This window comes from Hypanus sabinus, chromosome 11, assembly GCF_030144855.1.
Source record: "Hypanus sabinus isolate sHypSab1 chromosome 11, sHypSab1.hap1, whole genome shotgun sequence".
In the NCBI taxonomy this organism is placed as follows: Eukaryota; Metazoa; Chordata; class Chondrichthyes; order Myliobatiformes; family Dasyatidae; genus Hypanus; species Hypanus sabinus.
The window spans coordinates 14,549,431-14,572,005 of NC_082716.1; the positions used below are offsets into that span (position 1 = coordinate 14,549,431).

Below are 22,575 nucleotides of genomic sequence, written 5' to 3' on the forward strand. Positions count from 1 at the left end.
TTACTTAAGGTTTAGGAACCAAGGTTTAGACAAAGTTCTAGATTTTTAAGGTAACCAGGAAGGTGCTTAAAATACACGAAGGAGAGCTAGAAGGGGACATAAGAAGGCTTTGGCTAGTAGATTTAAGGAACACCCCAAGGTGTTCTATACATATGAAAAGATGCATATGTATGTAATGTATGTGGATAACTAGAGTGAGGGCTGAACTGATCAGGGATAGAAGATGAAACCTTGGATAATATCTCAGTTATGGATTATTTTTCATTTTCCATTAACTAGGAGGTCAACGGTTAGCAGCCACTGATAAAGTGGACACAAATGGATTATTTGATGCATTCAATGAATTAGTATCAGGAGATGGTAACAACCAACAGGCAATCCAGGTTTGATTACCTTAGAGAATTAATTTCCTATTATTTTTATGTTACCAAGTGCTTTATAATAAAATATGTTTATTTCTTTGTTCCTAGCTTGAAAGTAAAGGATGGAGTGTTGATGAAAACAGTTGGTTTAATGATTCAATTGTTGTTGATAAAACTGTTGGAAACAACACACATTTTGTGTTCACTTGGGAGGCGTCCACACCACAAGTATTTGTGCGTGACCCCAATGGAAAGGTATACAGCAACAATGACTTTGTCATAGAAGAGAACGTACACACCGCATGGCTCAAAATTGAAGGCACTGCACAGGTATTCTCCTATGTACCTGAAACATTATCTCTAGTTCTCGCTCCACAGATGTTGATGGGCCTGTCTGGCTGCCACATAGTTTTGTAGGTTTACTTTCCATTAACATTACAGTCAATTGCATTATTTGGACTTGTTCATTCGGGCTTTTTTGACTGTTCTACAGATCAAGTTGGAATATTGAATACAGTTCTGTTTATCTCACTACACTCACTTTACTCACTTTACACTTATGACAGTGAGGCCAATTGCAGCTCCAGTGCAATGCTTGCTGATGACATTACTGTTGTTGGTTGGATAAAATGTAGAGATGAGTCAAAAGATTTAGATATGGCTGAGTGGTGCTATAACAATGCCTCACTCAATGTTAGCTGGCAAGGAGCAGAATATTGACTTCAGGAGGAAGAATCTGTCAACTTCTGCCTTAAATATACATAAAGGCTTAACCTCCGCAGCTGCCTGTGGCAAAGAATTCCAGTTTCACCACTCTCTCACTAATGAAATTCTTCCTTATTTCTGAACAAAAAAGATGTCCCTCTGTTCTGAGGCTTGGATCTACCAGTATTGGAAACATTCTCCCCATATCCACTCTATCAAGGCCTTTCACCACTCTTTGGGTTTTAATTTGGTCACCCCATATTATTTGAATTCTAGTGAATACTAGCTCAGAGCCATCAAATACTTTTCATATGACAAGCCATTTGGTTCTAGAATTATTTTCCGGAACATCCTTTGAACACTGTCCAGTTTTAGCACATCATTTCTAAAACAAGGAGCCCAAAACTGCTCACAGTATTCCAAGTTAGGCCTCACCAATGCTTTATAAAGCCTCAACAGTACATCCTTGCTTTTATATACTAGTCCTCTTGAAATGAATGTCAACATTGCATTTGCCTTTCTCACCAATGTGCAAATTAACTTTTAGGGAATCCTGTATGAGGAGTCCCAAGTCCCTTTGCAACTCAGTTTTTTTGTTTTTTTCCCCCATTTAGAAAATAGTCAACCCTGTTATTTCTTCTAAAGTGCATGACCATACACTTACTGACACTGTATTGCACCTGCCAGTTCTTTGCCCATTCTCCTAATCAGTCTAAGTCCTTCTGTAGCCCCTTTACTTCTATTAAACTACCTACCATTCCACCTACCTTCATATAGTCTGCAAACTTTGCAACCTAGCTATCAATTCCATCATCCAAATCATTGACAGATGACATAAAAAGAACCAGTCCCAACACAAACCCCTATGGAACACCATTAGTCACTGACAGCCAACCAAAAAAGGATCCCTTTATACCAACCCTTTGCCTCCTGCCTATCAGCCACTGCTTTCTCCATGCTAGAATTTTTCCTGTAATACGATGGGCTTATAGCTTGTTAAGCAGCCTCACATGTGGCAACTTCTCAATGATTCTCTGAAAATCCAAGTACAGAATATCAACCAATTCTCCTTCATCTATCCTGCTTCTTATTTCTTCAAGGAATTGCAACAGATTTGTCAGGCAAGGTTTTCCCTTGAGGAAACCATGCTGGCTATGGCTGATTTTATCATGTGCCTTCAAGTACCCTGAGACCCCATCCTTAATAATTGACTCCCATCTCTTTGCAACCACTGAGATCAGAGTACTGAGTCTAATTTACTCTAACTTTTCCCCTTCTTGAAGAGTAGAGTAACATTTGTAATCTTCCAGTCTCTAGAAGCATTCCAAAACATAGTGATTCTTAAAAGACCATTACTAATGCCTACATGATCTCTTCAGCCACCTCTATCAGAACTCTGGGGTGCACACCATCTGGTCTAGGTGACTTATCTATTTTCATACCTTTCAGTTTCCCAAGGACCTTCTCTCTAGTAATGGCACCTTCATTCATTTCATAACTTCTGACACCTGGAACTTCCACCATACTGCTTGTGTCTTCCACAGTGAAGCTGTGTCATCTTGTTTTTCAAATACTTCTTCTTATTTCAGAGGTATATATCCTGAATCTTCCAAATTGCTTCCTGAAATTCCAGCCATTGCTGCTCTGCCATCATCCCTGCCTGTGTTCTTTTCCAATCAATTCTGGCCATCTCCTCTCTTTTGCCTCTGTAATTCCCTTTACTGCACTGTAATACTGATCTATCTGAATTCAGCTTCTCCTTCACAAATTTCAGGGTGAATTTGATCATAATATGATCACTTGGCCAGAGGGTTCTTTTACCTTAAACTCCCTAATTATTTCCAATTCATTGCACAAGACTCAATCCAGAGCATCTGATTCCCCATTGGGCTCAAGCACAAGCTGCTCTAAAAAGTCATCTCATAATATTCTAGCAAGTCTTCCTCTTCAGAATCCAGCACCAACAAAATTTTCCCCGCTGTAATTTGCAGACCACGTTCTTACTTTATTGGGGGTCTGTATAATCTCCCATCAGATTCTTTTACCCTTGCATTCTTTAGCTCTATCCACAATGATTCACCAACTTCCAACTCAATGTCAGCTCTTTCTAATGATTTGATTTCATTTTTTACCAACAGAGCAATGACGTCCCCTCTGTCTTTCTTGTGTATCCTTGAACATTAAGCTCCCAGCTATAATCTTCTTTCAGCCATGATTCGGTGATGCATTCAAGATCATATCTACCAACTTGTAACTGTGGTAAAAGTTAATCTACATGATTCCATATACTGCACACATTCAAACATAACACCTTCAGTTCCGTATTCACCCTTTTCCATTTTGTCCACCATTTACATTGCAACTAATCCGGTTTACTACAATTTTTACATATCAATAGCTTCTCCTCAGTACACATTGTCTCTGTTTATAAACCAGCTATGCTATTTTCAGCATTATCACTTTGGTTCCCACCCCTCTGCCAAGTTAGTTTACTCCCTCCCAAGCAACTCCAGCCAACCTACCCGTAAGGATATTGGACCCCTCTGGTTCAGGTGTAACCTATCCCTCTTGTACAAGCTGTACAGGAGAGATCCCAGTTTTTCATAAATCTGAACTCCTGTCCCTTGCACCATTCATCTGCCGTGCATTCACCTGCCAAATTGTCATACTCCTATCCTTATGGGCAGCAATCCAGAGATTACCTTCCTGGAAGTCCTGTTTCTTAGCTTTCTACCTAGCTTCATAAAATCTCTCTTCAGGACCTCTTCACCTTGCCTACCTATGTCATTTGGTACCAATATGTACCAGAACTTTTGGTTGCTGATCATTGCCCTTGAGAATGCCATGGACCTGATCCAAGGCATCTCTGATCCGGGCACCAGGCAGGCAGCATTCCATCCGGGTGTCTCTATCGTGCACACAAAACCACATCTCTGTTTCTCTGACTAGGGAATCTCTTATCAAAACTGCTGTCCTCTTCACCTCTCTGCTCTTCTGAGCCACAGTGCCAGACTCATTGACAGAGGCCCAGTCACTATGGTTACCCTGGTAGGTTATCCGCCTCAATAGAATTTAAATTCACCTGTCTCCTGCAGTCTAGGGTCACCTACCACCCGGTACCTCTTATCTGTCATCTCCTCATTCTCCCGTATGAGTTGTAGGTCATAGAGCTGCAGCTCCATTGCCTTAATGCTTCTTCAGAGGAGCTGCTGTTCAGTGCACCTTGTGCAGATGTGTTTATTCGGGAGACTGGAGGTCTTCCAAACTTCCCACATCACATACACAGTACAAAGCAGCATTATCTATGGCAAAGGATCTCAACGATTGTAGAGATGACTTACAATGGACAGAAAAGCCTGAGCATATAGATATTAAGAAAGAGGATGTGCTGGAACTTTTTGAAAGCATCAAGCTGGATAAGTCACAGGGACCAGATGAGATGTACCCCAGGTTACTGTGGGAGGTGAGGGAGGAGATTGCTGAGCCTTTGGTGATGATCTTTGCATCATCAATGGGGACAGGAGAGGCTCCGGAGAATTGGACGGTTGTGGATGTTGTTCCCTTATTCAAGAAAGGGAGTAGAGATAGCCCAGGAAATTATAGACCAGTGAGTCTTCCCTCAGTGGTTGGTAACTTGATGGAAAAGATCCTGAGAGGCAGGATTTATGAACATTTGGAGAGGCATAATATGATTAGGAGTAGTCAGCATGGCTTTGTCAAAGGCGGGTCATGCCTTGTGAGCCTGATTGAAATTTTTGAGGATGCGACTAAACACGTTGATGAAGGTAGAGCAGTTGATGTAGTGCATATAGATTTCAGCAAGGCATGTGATAAGCTTCGCCCACATGCAAAGCTTATTGAGAAAGTAATTTGAGGCTTGGGATCCAAGGGGACATTGCTTTGTGGATCCAGAACTGGCTTGCCCACAGAAGGCAAAGGGTGGTTGAAGACGGGTCATATTCTGCATGGAGGTCAATGACCAGTGGTGTGCCTCAATGATCTGTTCTGGGACCCTTACTCTTCATGATTTTTATAAATGACCTGGATGAGGAATTGGAGTGATGGCTTAGTAAAGGTTGATGGTGTTGTGGATAGGTTGGAGGGCTGTCAGAGGTTACAGAGGGACATTGATAGGATGCAAAACTGGGCTGAGAAGTGGTAGATGGAGTTCAACCTAGATAAGTATGAGGTGGTTCATTTTGGTAGGTAAAATGTGATGGGGGAATATAGTATTAATGGTAACACTCTTGGCAGTGTGGAGGATCAGAGGGATCGTGGGATTCAAGACCATAGGATACTCAAAGCTGCTATGCAGGTTGCCTCCATGGTTAAGAATGTATATGGTGCATTGGCCTTCATCAAGGAGTTTAGGCGTTTAAGAGGTAATGTTGTAGCTATATATGACCTTGGTCAGACCCCACTTGGACTATTGTGCCCAATTCTAGTCACCTCACTGCAGGAAGGATGTGGAAACCATAGAAAGGGTGCAGAGGAGATTTACAAGGATTTTGCCTGGATTGGGGAGCATGCCTTATGACAATAGGTCGAGTGAACTCAGCCTTTTCTCCTTGGAGTGTTGGATGATGAGGGGTGACCTGGTGTATAAAATGATGAGAGGTATTGATCATATGGATAATCAGAGGCTTTTTCCCAGAGCTGAAATTGCTAACACAAGAGGGCACAGCTTTAAGGTGCTTGGAAGTAGGTACAGAGGAGATGTCAGGGGTAAGTTTTTTATACAGAGAGTGGTGAGTGCATGGAATGGGCTGCTGGCAATGGTGGTGGAGGCAGATACAATATGGTCTTTTAAGAGACTCCTGGATAAGTACATGGAATTTAGAAAAATAGAAGACTATGGATAACCCTAGTAATTTCTATAGTAAGAACATGTTTGGCTCAGCTTTGTGGGCAGAAGGGCCTGCATTGTGCTGTAAGTTTTCTTTGTTTCTAAAACACTGCCCATGCAGCGACTCTCACTAAACTAGCATTTAGAAGGGATATTAAAAACCTGGCTGAGTGGTGCCGCAACAACAACCTTTCAGTCAATGTCAGGTAGAAAGGAGCTGATTATTGACGTCAGCAGAAGAAGATGTTCATCAGCCAGTCCTCCTTTGGAAGTTATAGTGGAGAGGGCCAGCAATGTTAGATTACTTGGTGTTATTATTTCAAAGGATTTATCCTGGCACCAGCACATAGATTCAATTACAAAGAAAGCACAACTTCATTAGAAGTTTGTGAAGATTCAGGAAGACATCTAAAACTTCGCGAAATTTCAGTAGATTATTTGAGAGTTTATTGACTGGTGCATCACGGCCTGGTTTGGAAACACCAATGCCCTTGAACAGAAAATCCTATAGAAAGTAATGGATACAGCCAGTCCATCACGGGTAAAACATTTCTCACCTTTGAGCACATTTACACTGAGCACTGTCACAAGAAAGCAGAATCCATTATTAAAGATCACCCCCCCCCCCCCCACACCCTTGCCCCACTCTCTTTTTGTTGTTGCTATCAGGAGGAAGGTATAAGAGCCTGAGGATCCACACCTTTTTTAATTGAGGAAAAATTATTACCACTCAACCATCAGACTCTTGAATTTGATGGGATAACTTCACTCAACTTCATTTGTCCCCTCACTGAACTGTTTCCATAACCTATAGACTCACTTTCAAGGACTCTTCATATCATGTTCTCAATAATTGTGGCTTCTGCATTTATTATTATTATAATTATTTATCTTTGTATTTGCACAGTTTGTTGTCTATTGCACATTGGTTGTTTGTCTGTCCTGTTAGGTGTGATGTTTCATTGATTCTGTTGTGTTTCTTGAATTTACGATCTATATCAGAAAATGAATCTGAAGGTTATACTAGGGTGACTTGTGTGTACTTTGATGAGAAGTTGACTTTGAACTATAAACAGGAAGGACAAAGAAACAATAGACAGGTTGCCGAAGAGATTTCACCAGGATGCTGCTTGGAATGGAGCATTTTTGTCACAAAATGAGATTGGATAGGCTCTGTTTGTTCTCATTGAAGCACAGAAGGTCGGGGGTGACCTGACAGCCATTCATAATGTAGTCAGGATGTTGTTTATTCCCTGTAGCAGTGTGGTCAACAAATAGAGAGCTTAGATTAAAGTGAATATAGATGAGAAATTTACAGCGTAGGTTAGTGTACAATCATGTACTTCATTAGATGTAATACAAGCAAAGACAATTTTCTAGATGGGAGCAAATTCAGAAATCAGTGGTGCAAATGAACTTGAAAACTTCCTGAAGGTTACACTGCAAGTTAAGTCAGTGGTGAGGAAGTTAAACACCAAGTTAGCATTTACTTCAAGAGTACTGGAATATAAAAGTGAAGATGTAATGCTGAGAATTTTAAGGTATTGGTCAGACCTCATTGTGAGCAGTTTTGGGCCACTTATTTAAAAAAGAACGTGCTGGCATTGGAAAAGTTCCAAAGGAGATTTACGGCAATGATCTCGAGAATGAAAGGGTTAGTACATGAAGAGCATTTGATGGCTCTGGGTCTGTACTCACTGCATGTTAGAAGAACGAGCAGGGATCCAATTAAAACATAGTGAATATCGAAAGGCCTAGATAGAGTAGACTTGGAGAGAATATTTTCAATAGACCATAAGATATGGGAGCAGAATTAGGCCATTTGACCCAGTGTGTCTGCTCCGAAATTTCATCATGGCTGATCTAATTTTCCTCTCAGCCCTAGTCTCCTGCTTTTTCCCCATATCCCTTCACGCCCTGACCAATCAAGAATCTATTAACCTCTGCCTTAAATATACAGAAAGACGTGTCTTCCGCAGCTGCCTGTGGCAAAGAATTCCACAGGTTCACTACTCTGGATAAAGAAGTTCTTCTACATCTCCATTCTATAAAGCATCTTAGATTCCCCACCATAGGAATATACAAGAGATAGAGGGGGATTCTGGGGCCAAAGGGCATGGTCTCAGAGTACAAGGCCATCCCTTTCGACCAGAGATGTGGAAGACTCTCTTCATCCAGAGGGTGGTGAATCTATGGAACTTATTGTCACAAAGAGCTGTGGAGGCCAAGTCATTGGGTATGTTTAAATTGGCAGTTAGTGGTTTCTTCATCATTAAGGGTGTCAAAAGTTACAGGGAGAAGTCAGGAGAAAGGGATTAAAGAGAAATTTAATCAGAATCACAATCAGGTTCAATATCACCAGCAGCACTACAATGCAATACATAATAAAAAATCTGAATTACATACATTTATATTAAATAGCTAAAATAGGGTGAAGCTGATAGGAATGCCTTCGTCTATTTCCAGTGGAGCATTTGGTGACCTCCAGTCTCCATCACCCTCTGTTCTGAGCCAGTTTCTCGAGGGTGGACCAGGAGTGTTCCTATTGCCTAATTTTGGTCTTTATGTCTATCCTCAGAGGCATTCCATTTTAATGCCTCTATGGTGTTGCTGTTGGTTGGCTTTCTCAAGGTGTGACCAATCCACCTCCATTTTTATTTGCATATTTGTACTTCTATGGATCCCTGGTTGGTGTTTTCCCACAGTGTCTGGTTAGTTATTTTCTCAATCCATGTGATGTTTAGGATCCTTCGCAGGCTCTGGTTGATGAAGCCTGCAGCTTTTGTAGTGTTCTCTTTGTTGCTCTCCAGATTTCAGAGCCATGTGGGAGCATTATTTTAACATTTGAGTTGAAGATTCTGATTTTACATTTCCTTGATATGACTCTTGATGTCCACACTTTCTTCAAGATGTTGAAAACTACTCTGGCCTTGTTGATCCTGGCTTTGTCATCCTCATCTGTTCCACCACATATACTCAAAATTGTTCCAAGGTAGACAAAGGAAATCTCTTCTTCCATGATTGTATCTCTCATCACTATGGGTCTATTGCTGGTGCAGTTTATCTTCATCACTTTTGTTTTATTAATACTTGGTCTTAGACCCAGCATGGTGGAGTTAGCAGTCAAGAGTTTTGATTTCTCTTGCATCTGTTGGTTAGAGCTGGACATGAGGGCAAAGTCATCAGCAAACTCTTGGTTATTAAGTTGCCAGCATATGGTCCACTAGATCCCATTATGTTTTACACTTGTGGTACATTTCATAATCCAGGAACTGGAAAGGAGCCATCAAACATCCCTGCTTCACCCCATTGTTGACATTGAAGCTTTCTGACAGTTGTCCTGCATGTAAGACTTTGCATGACATTTTGAAGGTGTTCCTGATGATATTGATAAATTTCTGTGGCATTCTATAATTTTACATAACTTTCCATAGAGTATTTCTGTCTAAGCTATCAAATGCTTTCTCCTAGTCAATGAAGATGAAATAAGGAGAAGTATTCCAATCAATTGACTGTTCAAGGATTATCCTTAAGGTAGCTATCTGGTCTGTGCAGGAGCAGAGTTTCCTAAAGACTGATTGGTATTATGTCAACAGCTTGTTGAAGTCATTGCAGAATAATTCTGTTTAGCACCTTTCCGAGCACAGACACTAAGGATATAACTCTGTCGTTTTTACAGTTTTGTAGGTCACTTTTCTTCAGAAGCTTGATTATGTGACTTTTCTTCCACTCTTATGGCATCTCTTCTTTGTCCCAAATGTTGCAGAACAAAGTGTAATAAGATATCTGCTGAAAGATAGGGTCTACCTTCAAAGCCTCTGGTAGTACACTGCCTGGGCCAGATGCTTTTCCTGACTTTAGCATCTTGATTGGCTGTATAACTTTCTTCATTGATGGCCTGGCACAGTTTACATCCAAACCCGAAGGTGCTCCTGGAATTACAAGAGATTCCAGGGAGGTTATCTGTTCAGGAGCGCTTTGAACTATTGAATTGACTTTATTTTTTACATCCTTCATATACATGAGGAGTAAAAATCTTTATGCTATGTCTCCATCTAAATATGCAATGTACAATTTATAGTAATTTTTAATAAATAGTATGTACAACAGGATTGTCAATATAACATAGAAATACAATATGTCAACATAAGTTAATCAGTCTGATGCCTGGTGGAAGATGCAACCTATTGGTCCTGGCTTTTATGCTGCGGTACAGTTTCTCAGATGGTAGCAGCTGGAACAGTTTGTGGCTGGGGTGACTTGGGTCCCCAATTATCCTTCAGGCCCTTTTTTACACACCTGTCTCTGTAAATGTCCTGTATAGTGGGAAGTTCATATCTACAGATGTGCTGGGTTGTCTGCACCACTCTCTGCAGGGCCCTGTGATTGAGGGAAGTACAGTTCCCATACCAGGCAGTGATGCAGCCAGTCAGGATGCTCTCAATTGTGCCCCTGTCGAAAGTTCTTAGGATCTGGGGGCCCATACCAAACTTCCTCAACCGTCTGAGGTGAAAAGGCGCTGTTGTGCCTTTTTCACCATGCATTTAGTGCATATAGACCATGTGAAGTCCTTGGTTGTCAAGCCTGGAGGGAATTATAGTGTTGAATGCTGAACTGTAGTCCAAGAACAGCATTCTCACATAAGCATCCCTCTTTTCCAGATGTGTAAGGACGGTGTGTAGAGCTGTGGCCATTGTGTCAACTCTTGTGTCAGTAGGTGAATTATAAGGGGTCCAGTGTGGGTGGCAGCATGCTGCAGATATTGTCTTTGACCAGCCTCTCAAAGCATTTTCTTATTATTGAGGTGAGTGTGACAGGACGCCAGTCATTCAGACATGTTACCTTGGTCTTTCATTTAATTTCATTTTTCAATCTTTTTTATTGATTTTCAAATAAAGAATATACAAATTGGAAGAGGAGTTTAACAAGTAGATAATATAAAATACATATAAACAGCAATAGTAAAAACAAAGTATATAATGTCAAAATCAAATAGGTAAAATATTATGCTGTTATATATACAATGGTCAAAAAAAAACAACTCCTCATAGAAATCATAAAAAAAAGGATTGGAAATTTAATTGATAAAGAAAAAAAAAACCCCACTAACTAACCTGAAACAAAAAAAGAGAAAGAAAGAAAAGGAAAGAAAAAGAAAGATTGGGCAGTCCATTTGAGGATAAAATTAGAAAAAAAAGAGAGAGAAAAAAAACACATCCTTCCAGTTATCTCTGAACCTTCATGGATAAGGATTTTCCCCAAAGAGAGTAAAGAAAAATAAATAAATAAAAATAAATTAAATCATGTGAAAATATTGAATAAAGCATCACCAGACTTGTTCAAAATTAAAGGATGTAACAAATGTCCAGCTTCTAATTTTCTCCAAGCTTAGATGTGACATAATGGAGGAGAGCCAATAGAAAACAGTAGATTCTTTCCAGTGTAACAAAATAGCTCTCCCAACCTTGGTCTTTTTAGTTACTGAGACAATGGTGGATGTTTTGAAGCAGGAGGGCACTCTACACTGGGAGAGGGAGAGATTAAAAATGTCTGTAAACACACCTGCCTGCTGTGCCGCGCACATCCTGAGTACCCGCCCTGGGATGCCGTCCGGTCCCGCAGCATTGTGACTGTCCACTCGTTAGAAACTCCTCAGTACTTCAACCTCAGAGATGTCCAAGCTGCCAGTCATATCATCTGCAGGTCTTCTCAGGGCCTCAGTATTGGTGACATTGAATCAAGCATAAAAAAGATATTGCTTGTTTGGGAGAGAGGCAGCAATGTTGGAAACTTCACTGTGTTTAGCTTTGAAGTCTGCCATGGTATGCAGATCTTGCCAAAAGCTGTGTGTGTTGTTGGAAAAACTTGTGTCTGGATCTTGTCTGTGTTGTTGTTTCACTGCCTTGATGACTTTGCACAGGTTATAGTTGCACTTTTTGATCTCCTGCTGATTACTGGCAATGTAAGTGTGTCTGTCACTGTGTCTCTGTGTCACTCAGTAAATGCTGCTCACATAGAACTGCTGACCCAGGGTTTCTGGTTTGGATAGACCCTGACTGATTTCTGGGTGTCAACATTCTTGATGAACTTCTAGATGAAACTCGTGACTCCAGAGACATCCTCATCATGGAAGACATTCTAGTCAATGTTATCAAGGCCGTCCTGCAGCATGGAGGCTGACTGCTTGGACCAACAGTGGATGGTTTTAACTACATGCCCTATGTTGACTTTGTTCATCTTCTTAAGGACATTTCTATCTTTAACCTTCTCTTGGGAGTTGATCTGGTTGAATTTGCCAGCTAGTTACTTGATAGTACTTATAATTCTTCCATATTCTCAATTGCTGAGACTTCTTCAGCTTGGAATGCAAGGGTGTTTATGTACACTCTTGTCTGTCTTGATGCTTCTTTTTTACTTCCTTGTGCTCTCTGTCATGCTCCTTCTGTGCCTCCACTTCCTTGCTCCTCGTTCTGCTTCTATTGCATTTTTCTTTTAGTGTTCTCACTTACTGATTGTTTCCCTCATTCCTCACAGAACCCGCTCTTTGTGCTCAAATGTCCTTTTTCCCAGCACTTCCCTGCAAGTTTCATTTATTGCCTTTATAACAGCAGACCATTCATCTTTGTTCTCAGGGTCTTCAAGTGCCTCAAACCTGTTGGAAAGTGTGAGGACAAATCTCTAAACAGTTTCTTTGTCTTTCAAGTAGCTCGGATTGTACTTTAGGGAATAAGCTTCCTTCAATATCTAGCTTAAAGTTAGCACAAGTTTCAGCAAATTGATTCCAATTGTCGTACATTTCTCTGAGACTGTGTTTCCTCATCACCAGCATATTTTGGCATTAAAATCTCCCATGACAATCGTCAGGTCTTTTTCCTTTCCTCTGCTGATGACTCCACTGAGTGTGTCTTAGAACTTGTCTTTGTCGTCTTTATTAGCATTGTTTGTTGGCATGTTACATTGGATAACTTTAGTTGTTATCTTGTGCTTGGTTTTCTACCTAGCAGTGATGATTCTGGAACTATTGGCTTCCCATGCAATCATTGCTCTATGTGCTTCTGGTGTCATCATGAAGGCTACACCCTCTGTATGAGGTGCATTGTTGCTCTGATGGCCTAAGTAGATGAAATTGATCCCACCTGTCAGTTGGGTCTCTGCAGATGAAGTCAAACTTGTTTCACTCAGTCCAGAATTGAATATTTGCCAATTTTCACGTTATTTGCTATGATGGTGGATTTTCCTGCCTAGTACATAGTTCTCATATTGCAGGTATGTTGGTGACAGATAGGAATTGCTGGCTGTACAGATCCTGCATGGCATCTTGTACTTACTCGATGATGAGCCTCTTCTCACTGCCGATGGTACAGCTGGACGTCATCAATGATTCTGTAATCCATTGTATCCACTGTACAGGAATTGTCCTATATAACTTTCTCAGAGCCCTGTTATCCAAAGTTACCCATTTCTACCTGTCATGGCGGAGACATAGTATTGGGCCTTGAGTGGTTGCACCGATTTCCTTCAAAACCAAGAAATTAGAATGTCCCTTTAGCACAGAGACGAGTAGGAATTTTTTTAACCAGAGAGTGGTGAATCTGTGGAATACATTGCCACAGAATGATGTGAACCCAAGTCAATGGGTAAGTTTAAAGCTAAGGCTGATAGATTCTTCATTAGTAAGGACATCAAAAGATATGGGAAAAGGTAGGAGAATGGGGTTGAGAGAGATAATAAATCTGCCTTGAAGGAATGGCAAAGCAGACAATGGACCAAACTGCCTAATTCTACTCCTACGTGTTATGATCTTGTAGTATCTTAGAGCAGAATATAATGACTCAGCACAACTTTCTCAATGGACCCCTACAGAGATAATCATTCTTCTATATGTCTAGTATCAATAATTTGAAATTTCACTGAGAAGTTATTCCTGCCTTTGATTATCATAAGACTAACCATAATTATCTTCCAGGAAGGAATTTGGACTTACAGTATCAGGAATCCCGGAAAACAGCAGCAAGCAACAGTTACAGTAACATCCCAATCAGCGGATGAGAATGTTCCCTCCATCACCATCAGCACAAAAATCACCAGAAAGGTTCCAGTGGTTATTTATGTGAAAGTCTCCCAAGGATTTTTACCAGTCTTAAATGCAAGTGTGATGATCACTGTTGAAAAACCCACGGGTCATACAGAACAAGTGGAGCTTTCAGATAATGGTTTAGGTAAGTTGTATACAATTCTCTTGGAACTGTTGTGAAATTAATAATGAGGTAGTGAACATAAGTAAAAGTTTGGGGGAGATCTATTGATAAGTTTGGGTGGGTAAAGGACAAATTACCATTGGCAGCCACCAGGAGACCTATTTAACCTATAGATGACCTGATCAAATTGTGAACAAGACTTCAATGTGCTGTGTTGTGCTGGCTGATTTATTTGACCTCAAGATGTCAAATGCAAAGATCTAAACAAGCCTGAATGGCAGACAGACTATCCATCTCATCACTGTACATAGTAGTGAGTCCAGTGCCAGGCTTACTGGTGGGTTGCCAATGAAGTAATTGAACTACCAGATGAGCTCAATGCCTTCTATGCTGCTTTGAAAGGGAGACTATTGCTTAAGCTGTGAAGATCGCTGCTTTACACAGTGACTGTGTGATATCTGTCTCAGAGGCTGATATCTTTAAGGTGGTTGAGCACTCAGAAGGCAGCAGGCCCCGATGGAGAACCTGATAAGTCACAAAAAATTTGTGCCAACCAATTGCCAGGAGTATTCAAGGACAATTTTTCATCCTCTCACTGAAGTTCCCACTTGCATCAAAAGGGCAAGAAGTACAACAGTGCTTAAGAAGAGTTCTGTGAGCTGCCTTAATGACTAGCATCCAGTAGCACTCACATCTACAGTGATGAAATGCTTTGAGATTTTGGTCATGACTAGACTGAACTCCCGGCTCAGCAAGGACCTGGAACCATTGCAGTTTGTCTATTGCAACAATAAGTGAAGGCCAGACACAATCTCAATGGCTCTTCACATGGCCATAGACCACTTGGATAAAACAAACACCTATATCAGGATGCTGTTCATTGACTATAGCTCATTTTTAAACACCATTGTTCCCACAGTCCTGATCAATACTGTACAGAACCTGAGCCTCTGTACTTCCCTTTGCAATTGGATCCTTGACTTCCTAACCAGAAGATTGTGCAGAATGGTGATAATATCTCCTCCTTGCTGACGATCAACACTGGTGCACCTCAGGGGTGTGTGCTTAGCCCACTGCTCTACTCTTTTTGTACCCATGACTGTGTGACTAGGCATGGCTCAAGTACCATCTATGAATTTGCTGACAATACAACTATTGTTGGTAGAATCTCAGGTGGAGACGAGAGGGCGTGCAGGAGCAGGATATGCCAACTAGCGGAGTGGTGCCACAGCAACAACCTTGCACTCAATGTCAGTAAGACGAAAGAGCTGATTGTGGACTTCAGGAAGGGTAAGGCAAAGGAACACATACCAATCCTCATAGAGGGATCAGAAGTGGAGAGAGTGAGCAGCTTCAAGTTCCTGGCTGTCAAGATCTCTAAGAATCTAAACTGGTCCCAACATATCGATGTAGTTATAAAGAAGGCAAGACAGCTGCTATAGTTTATCAGGAGTTTGAAGAGATTTGGCATGTCAACAAATACAATCAAAAAAGTTTCTATAGATGTACCATGGAAAGCATTCTGACAGGCTGCATCACTGCCTGGTATGGAGTGGTTACTGCACAGGACTGAAAGAAGCTGCAGAAGGTTGTAAATCTAGTCAGCTCCATCTTAGGTACTAGCCTACAAAGTATCCAGGACGTCTTCAGGAAGTGGTGTCTCAGAAAGGCAGCGTCCATCATTAAGGACCTCCAGCAACCAGGGCATGCCATTTTCTTACTGTTACCTTCAAGCAGGATGATGTGTTACCAAAGGCACACACTCAGCGATTCAGGAACAGCTTCTTCCCCTCTGTCATCCGATTCCTAAATGGGCATTGAATCTTTGGACACCACCTCACTTTTTTTTTAATCACAGTATTTCTGTTTTGCACATTATTTTAATCCATTCAATATACGTAATTGATTTACTTGTTTATTTATTATTATTATTATTATTTTTTTCTCTCTGCTAGTTTATGTATTACACTGAACTGCTGGTGCTAAGTTAACAAATTTCACGTCACATGCTGGTGATAACAAACCTGATTCTGATTCGGATATGTAACAAAAAACAACATTCAACAATTATGAAGAATAAAAAATTACATTAAAATAAAGAATTATACAGCATATAAATAAAAAAAATAAATTTGGATGCAAAAAGATGGATATGGACAGGAAAAGCAGAATAAAGGAATTACTTGCTAGTTTCAGACATCTCTGGGTTGTGATTGACTGGTTCAAACTTGCTGGCCTACTGCTGTTTGGAAACTTTCTCATCAATCCATCCAGGGAGATTCAGAAGTGATTTAGATTCAGATTCATTTATCACCTTGTATAATAAATCAGGCATTGAACTTGATGAATATTCAGGGTAGCTGGGTGTCTTTGTTCTCTGTACACATAGTGTCTGTCTGGGATCATTTTGCAACTCATTCAGATGTCAGTTTCTGCAGATGTGATGGAACATCAATTTAATGTAAAACATTCCCATTCTTGTATGTTGCTATAAATTGTTCTTGCTCAATGCATCACACCTAGGGCAGTCTACAAAGCAATAAAAACATTTAAATTTTGAAATTTGGTCTTGATCCGAGGACATCATAATGGACTACCAATGAGATGAGAGTAGGAAGCTTCTATAGGCAGCTTTTAAAAAAAATTGTAGTATTAGTGTTGCATTCTCTCCTCAGCTGAAAATCATTCACCTTTACTTACTTTTAGGTGCTGATATTGTCAGCAATGATGGGGTGTACTCTAAGTATTTCCTGAACACTACTGAACACGGAAGATACAATTTCAAGGTGAGGGCAGAGAGAAAAGAAGGTTCTACCATGATGGCAAACAGAACAGAAGGGAGTGCCATGTACATACCAGGATACACAGAAAATGGTAATAACTATTTGGCATTTCACAATAAGACAACACAGGTTTGTTTTTATCATTACAGTGTCAGAGAATCATTGAGCTGTACAGCATGCAAACAGGCCCTTTTAGCCCAACTTGTCCATACTGACTGTGCTAGTGCCATTTGTCTTGATTGGTTTACATCCATTTAAACCTTCCTTGGTTTGTGATGTAGTGTCAGAGTGAGCCATTGAATTGTATGCTTGTTTGTGAACTGGTGCCCATTCCTCCAGCATTATTAGCTGTGTTTGTCAAGTCACTCATCATCAGGAAGAACACAATCCCACAACGCCACCTGCCCTGTTTAATAGGATGGCATTCAGGCAAGTCACTGTCCGTCTACGACATGCAGGCCGATGTGGATTCCTTCACTACAAAGTTATACATTGTGAAGGCTATGCTACCCGGACATTGGATCCTTTGTTAAAACTCTGAAAATATGCTATTGGTCTAATTGGAAATGCCAGTGGTCCCGTATTGGACTCAGTCAGTGACGTATATCATGCTCCCCATCCACTCACTGGGGCACTGACTGGCATAATCCCTTTAAACTCATCTGGTCCTGTTTCCCGAGGTTTGCTTAAAAATACTGGAGCCTTGCTTTCTATGCTATCTATAAACTGTGTAACAGAATAAAAAAATGTTTTTAAAGTACATTGTGTTTGAGTAGAATAACACCTGAAGTTCTAGAAAGATGGCAGATGTCCTGTCCTGAAGTGCAATGCTGAAAGAGTAATGTTTCAAGATGATCTGGCAGCATCATTGTTACTTTTACTGGGACTCACTTTTTATTCAGAATTTATTGACTTGACTTGAATTAAATTGAATGAGATTCAAATTGTCTTCCGATCATTAATCTAGTACAATCCCATCAGGTAGGCATTCCCACAGTTCTGTGTCAACTTAGATCCAAGTCACTGGCAGGAATTTGTGACTTGGTCACAACCCATGGGTTGAGTGAGAATAAGATGGCAGAGATGGAGAATGGAATGATGAAGCAGCAGGGAGAAAGAATAAGTTGGGGAAAGAAAATGGAACAAGTAGAGGAAATGCAAGGTAGCTCTAGAGAAGGAAAAAAGAACCACATCCTGTAAGTTCTCATCAGTTCAAGCAACATCTGTAGAGAAAACATTGCATTGCTTGATCCTTTGAGAACTTCCAGTGTTTCTGCTTCAAATACAGATTTCCAATGTCCATGATACTTCACGTTAGACAAAGGATATCAGAGAGAAAGTGTCAGAATAAATATCATTGAGCTTGTGTCCCTTCTGCCCGCTTTTCCCCAGTAACAACATAACCTTGGGGAGAGGGCTGTTAGAGTCTCCTTGCCCCTCACTCTGTGAGAAAGCAATGAACTTCTACTGTCCACATCCCCCACAATATCGGAAAAAAATGAGGGCTGGAGGCATCCTTGGTTCAGCCATGGTTCTCTCTGTATGATCTGAGTTCTGGAGAAGGTACCTTTCACATCTCTCCTTTCTTTGCCAATCTTCCATTGTGCAGAAGATAGAAAATCCTGAAAGTACATACTAGCAGGCTCAAGACATCTTCCACCCTGTTGTTGTAAGATTACTTAATGATTACTTGATATGATAAGATGGACTCTTGTCCTCAAAACCTAAGGCATTATTTTGCACCTTATTGTCCACCTGCACTGCACTTTCTCTGCAACTGGTATACTTTATTATGTTACCTTGTTCTATCCTGATGCACTGTGTAATAATTTGATCTGCATGAACAAGGTTTTCACTATACTTCGGCACATGTGACAAGAATAAACCAATCCCAATTTCAATTCCAGTTTTTTTCCTTCAATGTAGGTGTTATTCACATAAATCCACCAAAGCCTCGAGTTAGTAAAGAAAATTCTGCGGCTCAAATAGGAAGCTTTAGCAGGGTCAAATCAGGAGGAGCACTTTCAATCCCTCAAGGTACACCTACTGTCAACTTTCCACCATGCAAAGTCACAGATCTTCAAGCAACGATAGAAAAAGACAAAATTGAGCTGCAGTGGACAGCACCAGGAGCAGACATGGATCAAGGAACAGGTAAATGTTCCTGCATTTTAATAATTTACATGGAATTTTTCTTCCCAGCAATGAAGTGATCAGATAGTTGAAAAATCTGCTGATCAGCTGAGGTTTGACACAATGAAGCACATTCCCCAGGATGAAAGAACAAGAACAAATAAAAGATGTGATGCTAGTGAACTACTTTTTAATAAAAATATTTAGAGATACATCACGGTACGGGCCCTTCTACCCCAACAAGGCTGTGCTTCCCATTTGCTCACATGTGACCAATTAACCTCCTAATCCATGCATCTTTGGAGTGTGGGAAGAAACCAGAGCACCTGGAGGAAACCAACATGCTTATGGGTAAAACATACAAACACCTTACAGACAGCAGTGGAATTGAACCCACTCATTGGATTATAATAGCATTACACCATTCACTACATAGAAACATAGAATATAGGTGCAGGCGTAGGCCATTCGGCCCTTCGAGCCTGCACCACCATTCAGTATGATCATGGCTGATCATCCAACTCAGAAACCTGTACCTGCTTTCTCTCCATACCCCCTGATCCCTTTAGCCACAAGGGCCATATCTAGCTTCCTAACTAACTACATTACTGTGCTGGCTCTAATGGTAGAAGAATTCCTTTTTTAAAGATCAAATATCATTATTTGTGGTTTAAAGATTTATGGTAATCCTCCTATAACAGCAGACTCTACACCTCCTTTAGTCTCATCACTTTCAATGCTATATGTGTAAACTGAAGAAAATGTTTAACGTTGCAAAACCATAATTAGGAATTGCATTTCCTGTGGTGAAGCATTATTTCAATGGTTATATTTAAGTAATCTTCAATAACATGTTAATTTAAAGCTTTTTACATATTCACAATGAGATAGATTCCAGGTGGGGAAATATAGGTTCTGAATGCTTCCCAACGCCTGCCGTTCATACACACAGCTTCAATGTGACAATTTTAGCTGCATATCTGTAGTGGTCTTTATGGCAGTTTCTACCAGCAGCTCCTGACTCAATACCATTAGGCTATTGAAGTATATTTTATGACCAAGTTGTGAGTATTGAAGACCACAGTCAGTCAATGACCACAGGGAATAAGATACATGTCCTTCCCTCTCATACATCTTCACAGCTCTCACAGAGTGAACTGTGATCACTCTGATCCCAATGGGACAGTACATTTCCAGTCAATGTCTGGTACTGAAGATCACAAACTGACTCATTGTCTATGAACATCAGTGCACACTAACACATACACAGTGGCCCAGAGAGTTAAGGCAGGTACAGTTGGCCTCTCTTTCTGCTGGAATTGTTACAGGCAGGGAATCCTCCCGGTGTTGTGGTGCAGCAGGTAGCCCATCACTTTACAGTGCAAGTGATCACTGATCAAGGTTCAGTTTCCAGTCCTGCCTGTGAAGATTGTGTATGTAATCCCTGTGACCGTGTGGGTTTCTTCTGGCTGATCCAGTTTCCTCCCACATTCTGAAGACATATGATCAGGGTTAGGGAGTTGTTAGGGAATTGTGGGCATGTGATGTTGGTGTTAGAAACGTGACAACATTTACAGGCTACCCAGTACAATCCTCGCTGATTTGATTTGACACAAATGTCACATTTACTGTATGTTTTGATATTTCAATACACGTGACAAATAAAGTTAATCTAGTCTGAATATATTGAACTGGAATAGAAATAATTGAACAGATAAGGTTTCAAAATTAAACTGCATTACATTGTTCTGATCTGTAATGACAACTTCACTTGAATGCAAAATATCCTAAGTTGCTTACCAGGACATTGAAACAAGAATTAAAAAGTTGCAGAATGATATCGAAGTAGGCAAATTAGTCACAAGTGGTTATGTATGCACGGAGAAACAATGACAACTGATTAAATGTTTTTACTGAGTCATGTTAGCCACTGCACATAGTGGGCAACTTCCAATGAAGTTCCAATGAACTTCCCGCCAAGATGGAAACATATGCACTCAAAAGCCCGCACAAAAAGAGAGAGCTTTCTGCACACAGGAAGCCCAATTAATTTACCACACAACCGATCAGCTGCATAAGCGCTCACCACATTCTCACATCTATCCGATACCATTCAATATGTCAATGAAATCACTTACAGTATTTCCTTTCTTTATCAGCCTCCTACTATGAGATGAGAATGAGTGCGAAACTGCTGCAGCTACGGGACAGTTTCTCAGGAGCTGAACAGGTTAATGTGACAAGTTTGAAACCACAACCATTTGGCTCCACGGAAACATTTACAATTGCCATTGGAAGTACAGAACTTAAAAACACGACCACATTTTATTTTGCTCTATGTGCTTATGATGAAAACAATCAGTCTTCCGACATGTCCAATGTTGCCAGTGCTTCTTTCTTTGTGCCTTTGCCTGATGAATGGGTGTCCAATGTTACCACTGCTTCTTTCTCTGTGCCTTTGCCTGATGAATTGGAGGACAATAAAGTACGGGTTCTGCACAGTACATGGATTACAGTAGTAGTGGCAGTAATTGTATGTTTGATTATTGGGATTACTTATTATATTGTGGAGAAGAAATACAAAAAGAGATTTCCAGTAGCAGCAATAACGTACAGAAAATTCAGCTGCTGAACTTTTATTTTATTCTGAGGTATTATTGTTGCAGATTAGACTGAGGATTTTCTGAGATATCTATAATCATTCCCAGACAAATGGAAGACCTTCTTTGTATATCCTGTCCAAATTTGTTGCCTAACTTCTTGTGTTGATCAGATGCTTTAGATTGGAAACACTGCTTTTGGAGGAGGATGTGGTTTCTACTGGGATAGAATCTGTATTATTGAATTATTGAGCTCTGTATCAATAAAAACAATATTTTCTGAATTGGTAGCATTACTTTATTCATTTTCTGATACCACCTTTTAGGAGTTCATAATGAAGATTGTTTTTTGGAGCTTGTTGAGTCTCTATAGAAACTTCAGATACTTGTCTTACACATTGAATATTCCATCTTTGTCACCATTAGCAGCAGCCATTTATAATTAAGTGGAGCCACTTAACGTAACCATAGATGCATCTATGACATTCAAGAAGAAAAGTTGAAAAGGGAGGCCTAGCAGAGGATGGAGAGGTCAGCTGACCACAAGGGAAAATTATTCATGGAACATAGAGCCTGGATCACAGAACAGAACAGCAAAATACAGGCCTTCAGCCCAAGGTGTGTATTGACCCTTTAATTTACTCCAACATCAATCTAACTTACCCCTCCTGCTTCATCCTTCATTTTACTTTCATCCATGTTCTCTTTAAGAGTATATTAAATGGTGCTAGTCGCTCTATCACTATCCCTGGCAGCATGTTTTATGCACCCACCACTCAGCGTAAAAAATAAACCTGCCTCTGATATCCCCCTGTATTTTCCTTCCAACTCCTTAAAGGTATGCCCCTTGTTTTAACCATTTACATCCTTGGAAAAGAAAGTTTCTGGCTGTCCAAATGATCTATGGCTCTTATTTTGGGCATTTCTATCATGTCGCCTCTCTTCATC

The 22,575-nt window shown here is 40.5% G+C and overlaps 1 protein-coding gene across 3 annotated transcripts in view; it reads left to right on the forward strand.

Annotated features, from left to right (window-relative positions):
• Positions 1-21,911, forward strand: part of LOC132401711 (calcium-activated chloride channel regulator 1-like) — a 67,582-nt gene extending 45,671 nt beyond the window's left edge. For 2 of the 3 annotated variants that reach the window (XM_059983819.1, XM_059983818.1), the window contains exons 10-15: positions 280-383; positions 471-692; positions 13,880-14,132; positions 16,818-16,985; positions 18,821-19,048; positions 21,187-21,911. In XM_059983819.1, the coding sequence (XP_059839802.1) occupies positions 280-383; positions 471-692; positions 13,880-14,132; positions 16,818-16,985; positions 18,821-19,048; positions 21,187-21,659 (1,448 nt within the window). In that variant the 3' untranslated portion in view covers positions 21,660-21,911. The remainder of the gene's footprint in view (positions 1-279; positions 384-470; positions 693-13,879; positions 14,133-16,817; positions 16,986-18,820; positions 19,049-21,186) is intronic. The other variant, XM_059983820.1, reaches the window with a different exon arrangement.
• The last annotated feature ends 664 nt before the right edge of the window (positions 21,912-22,575 follow it).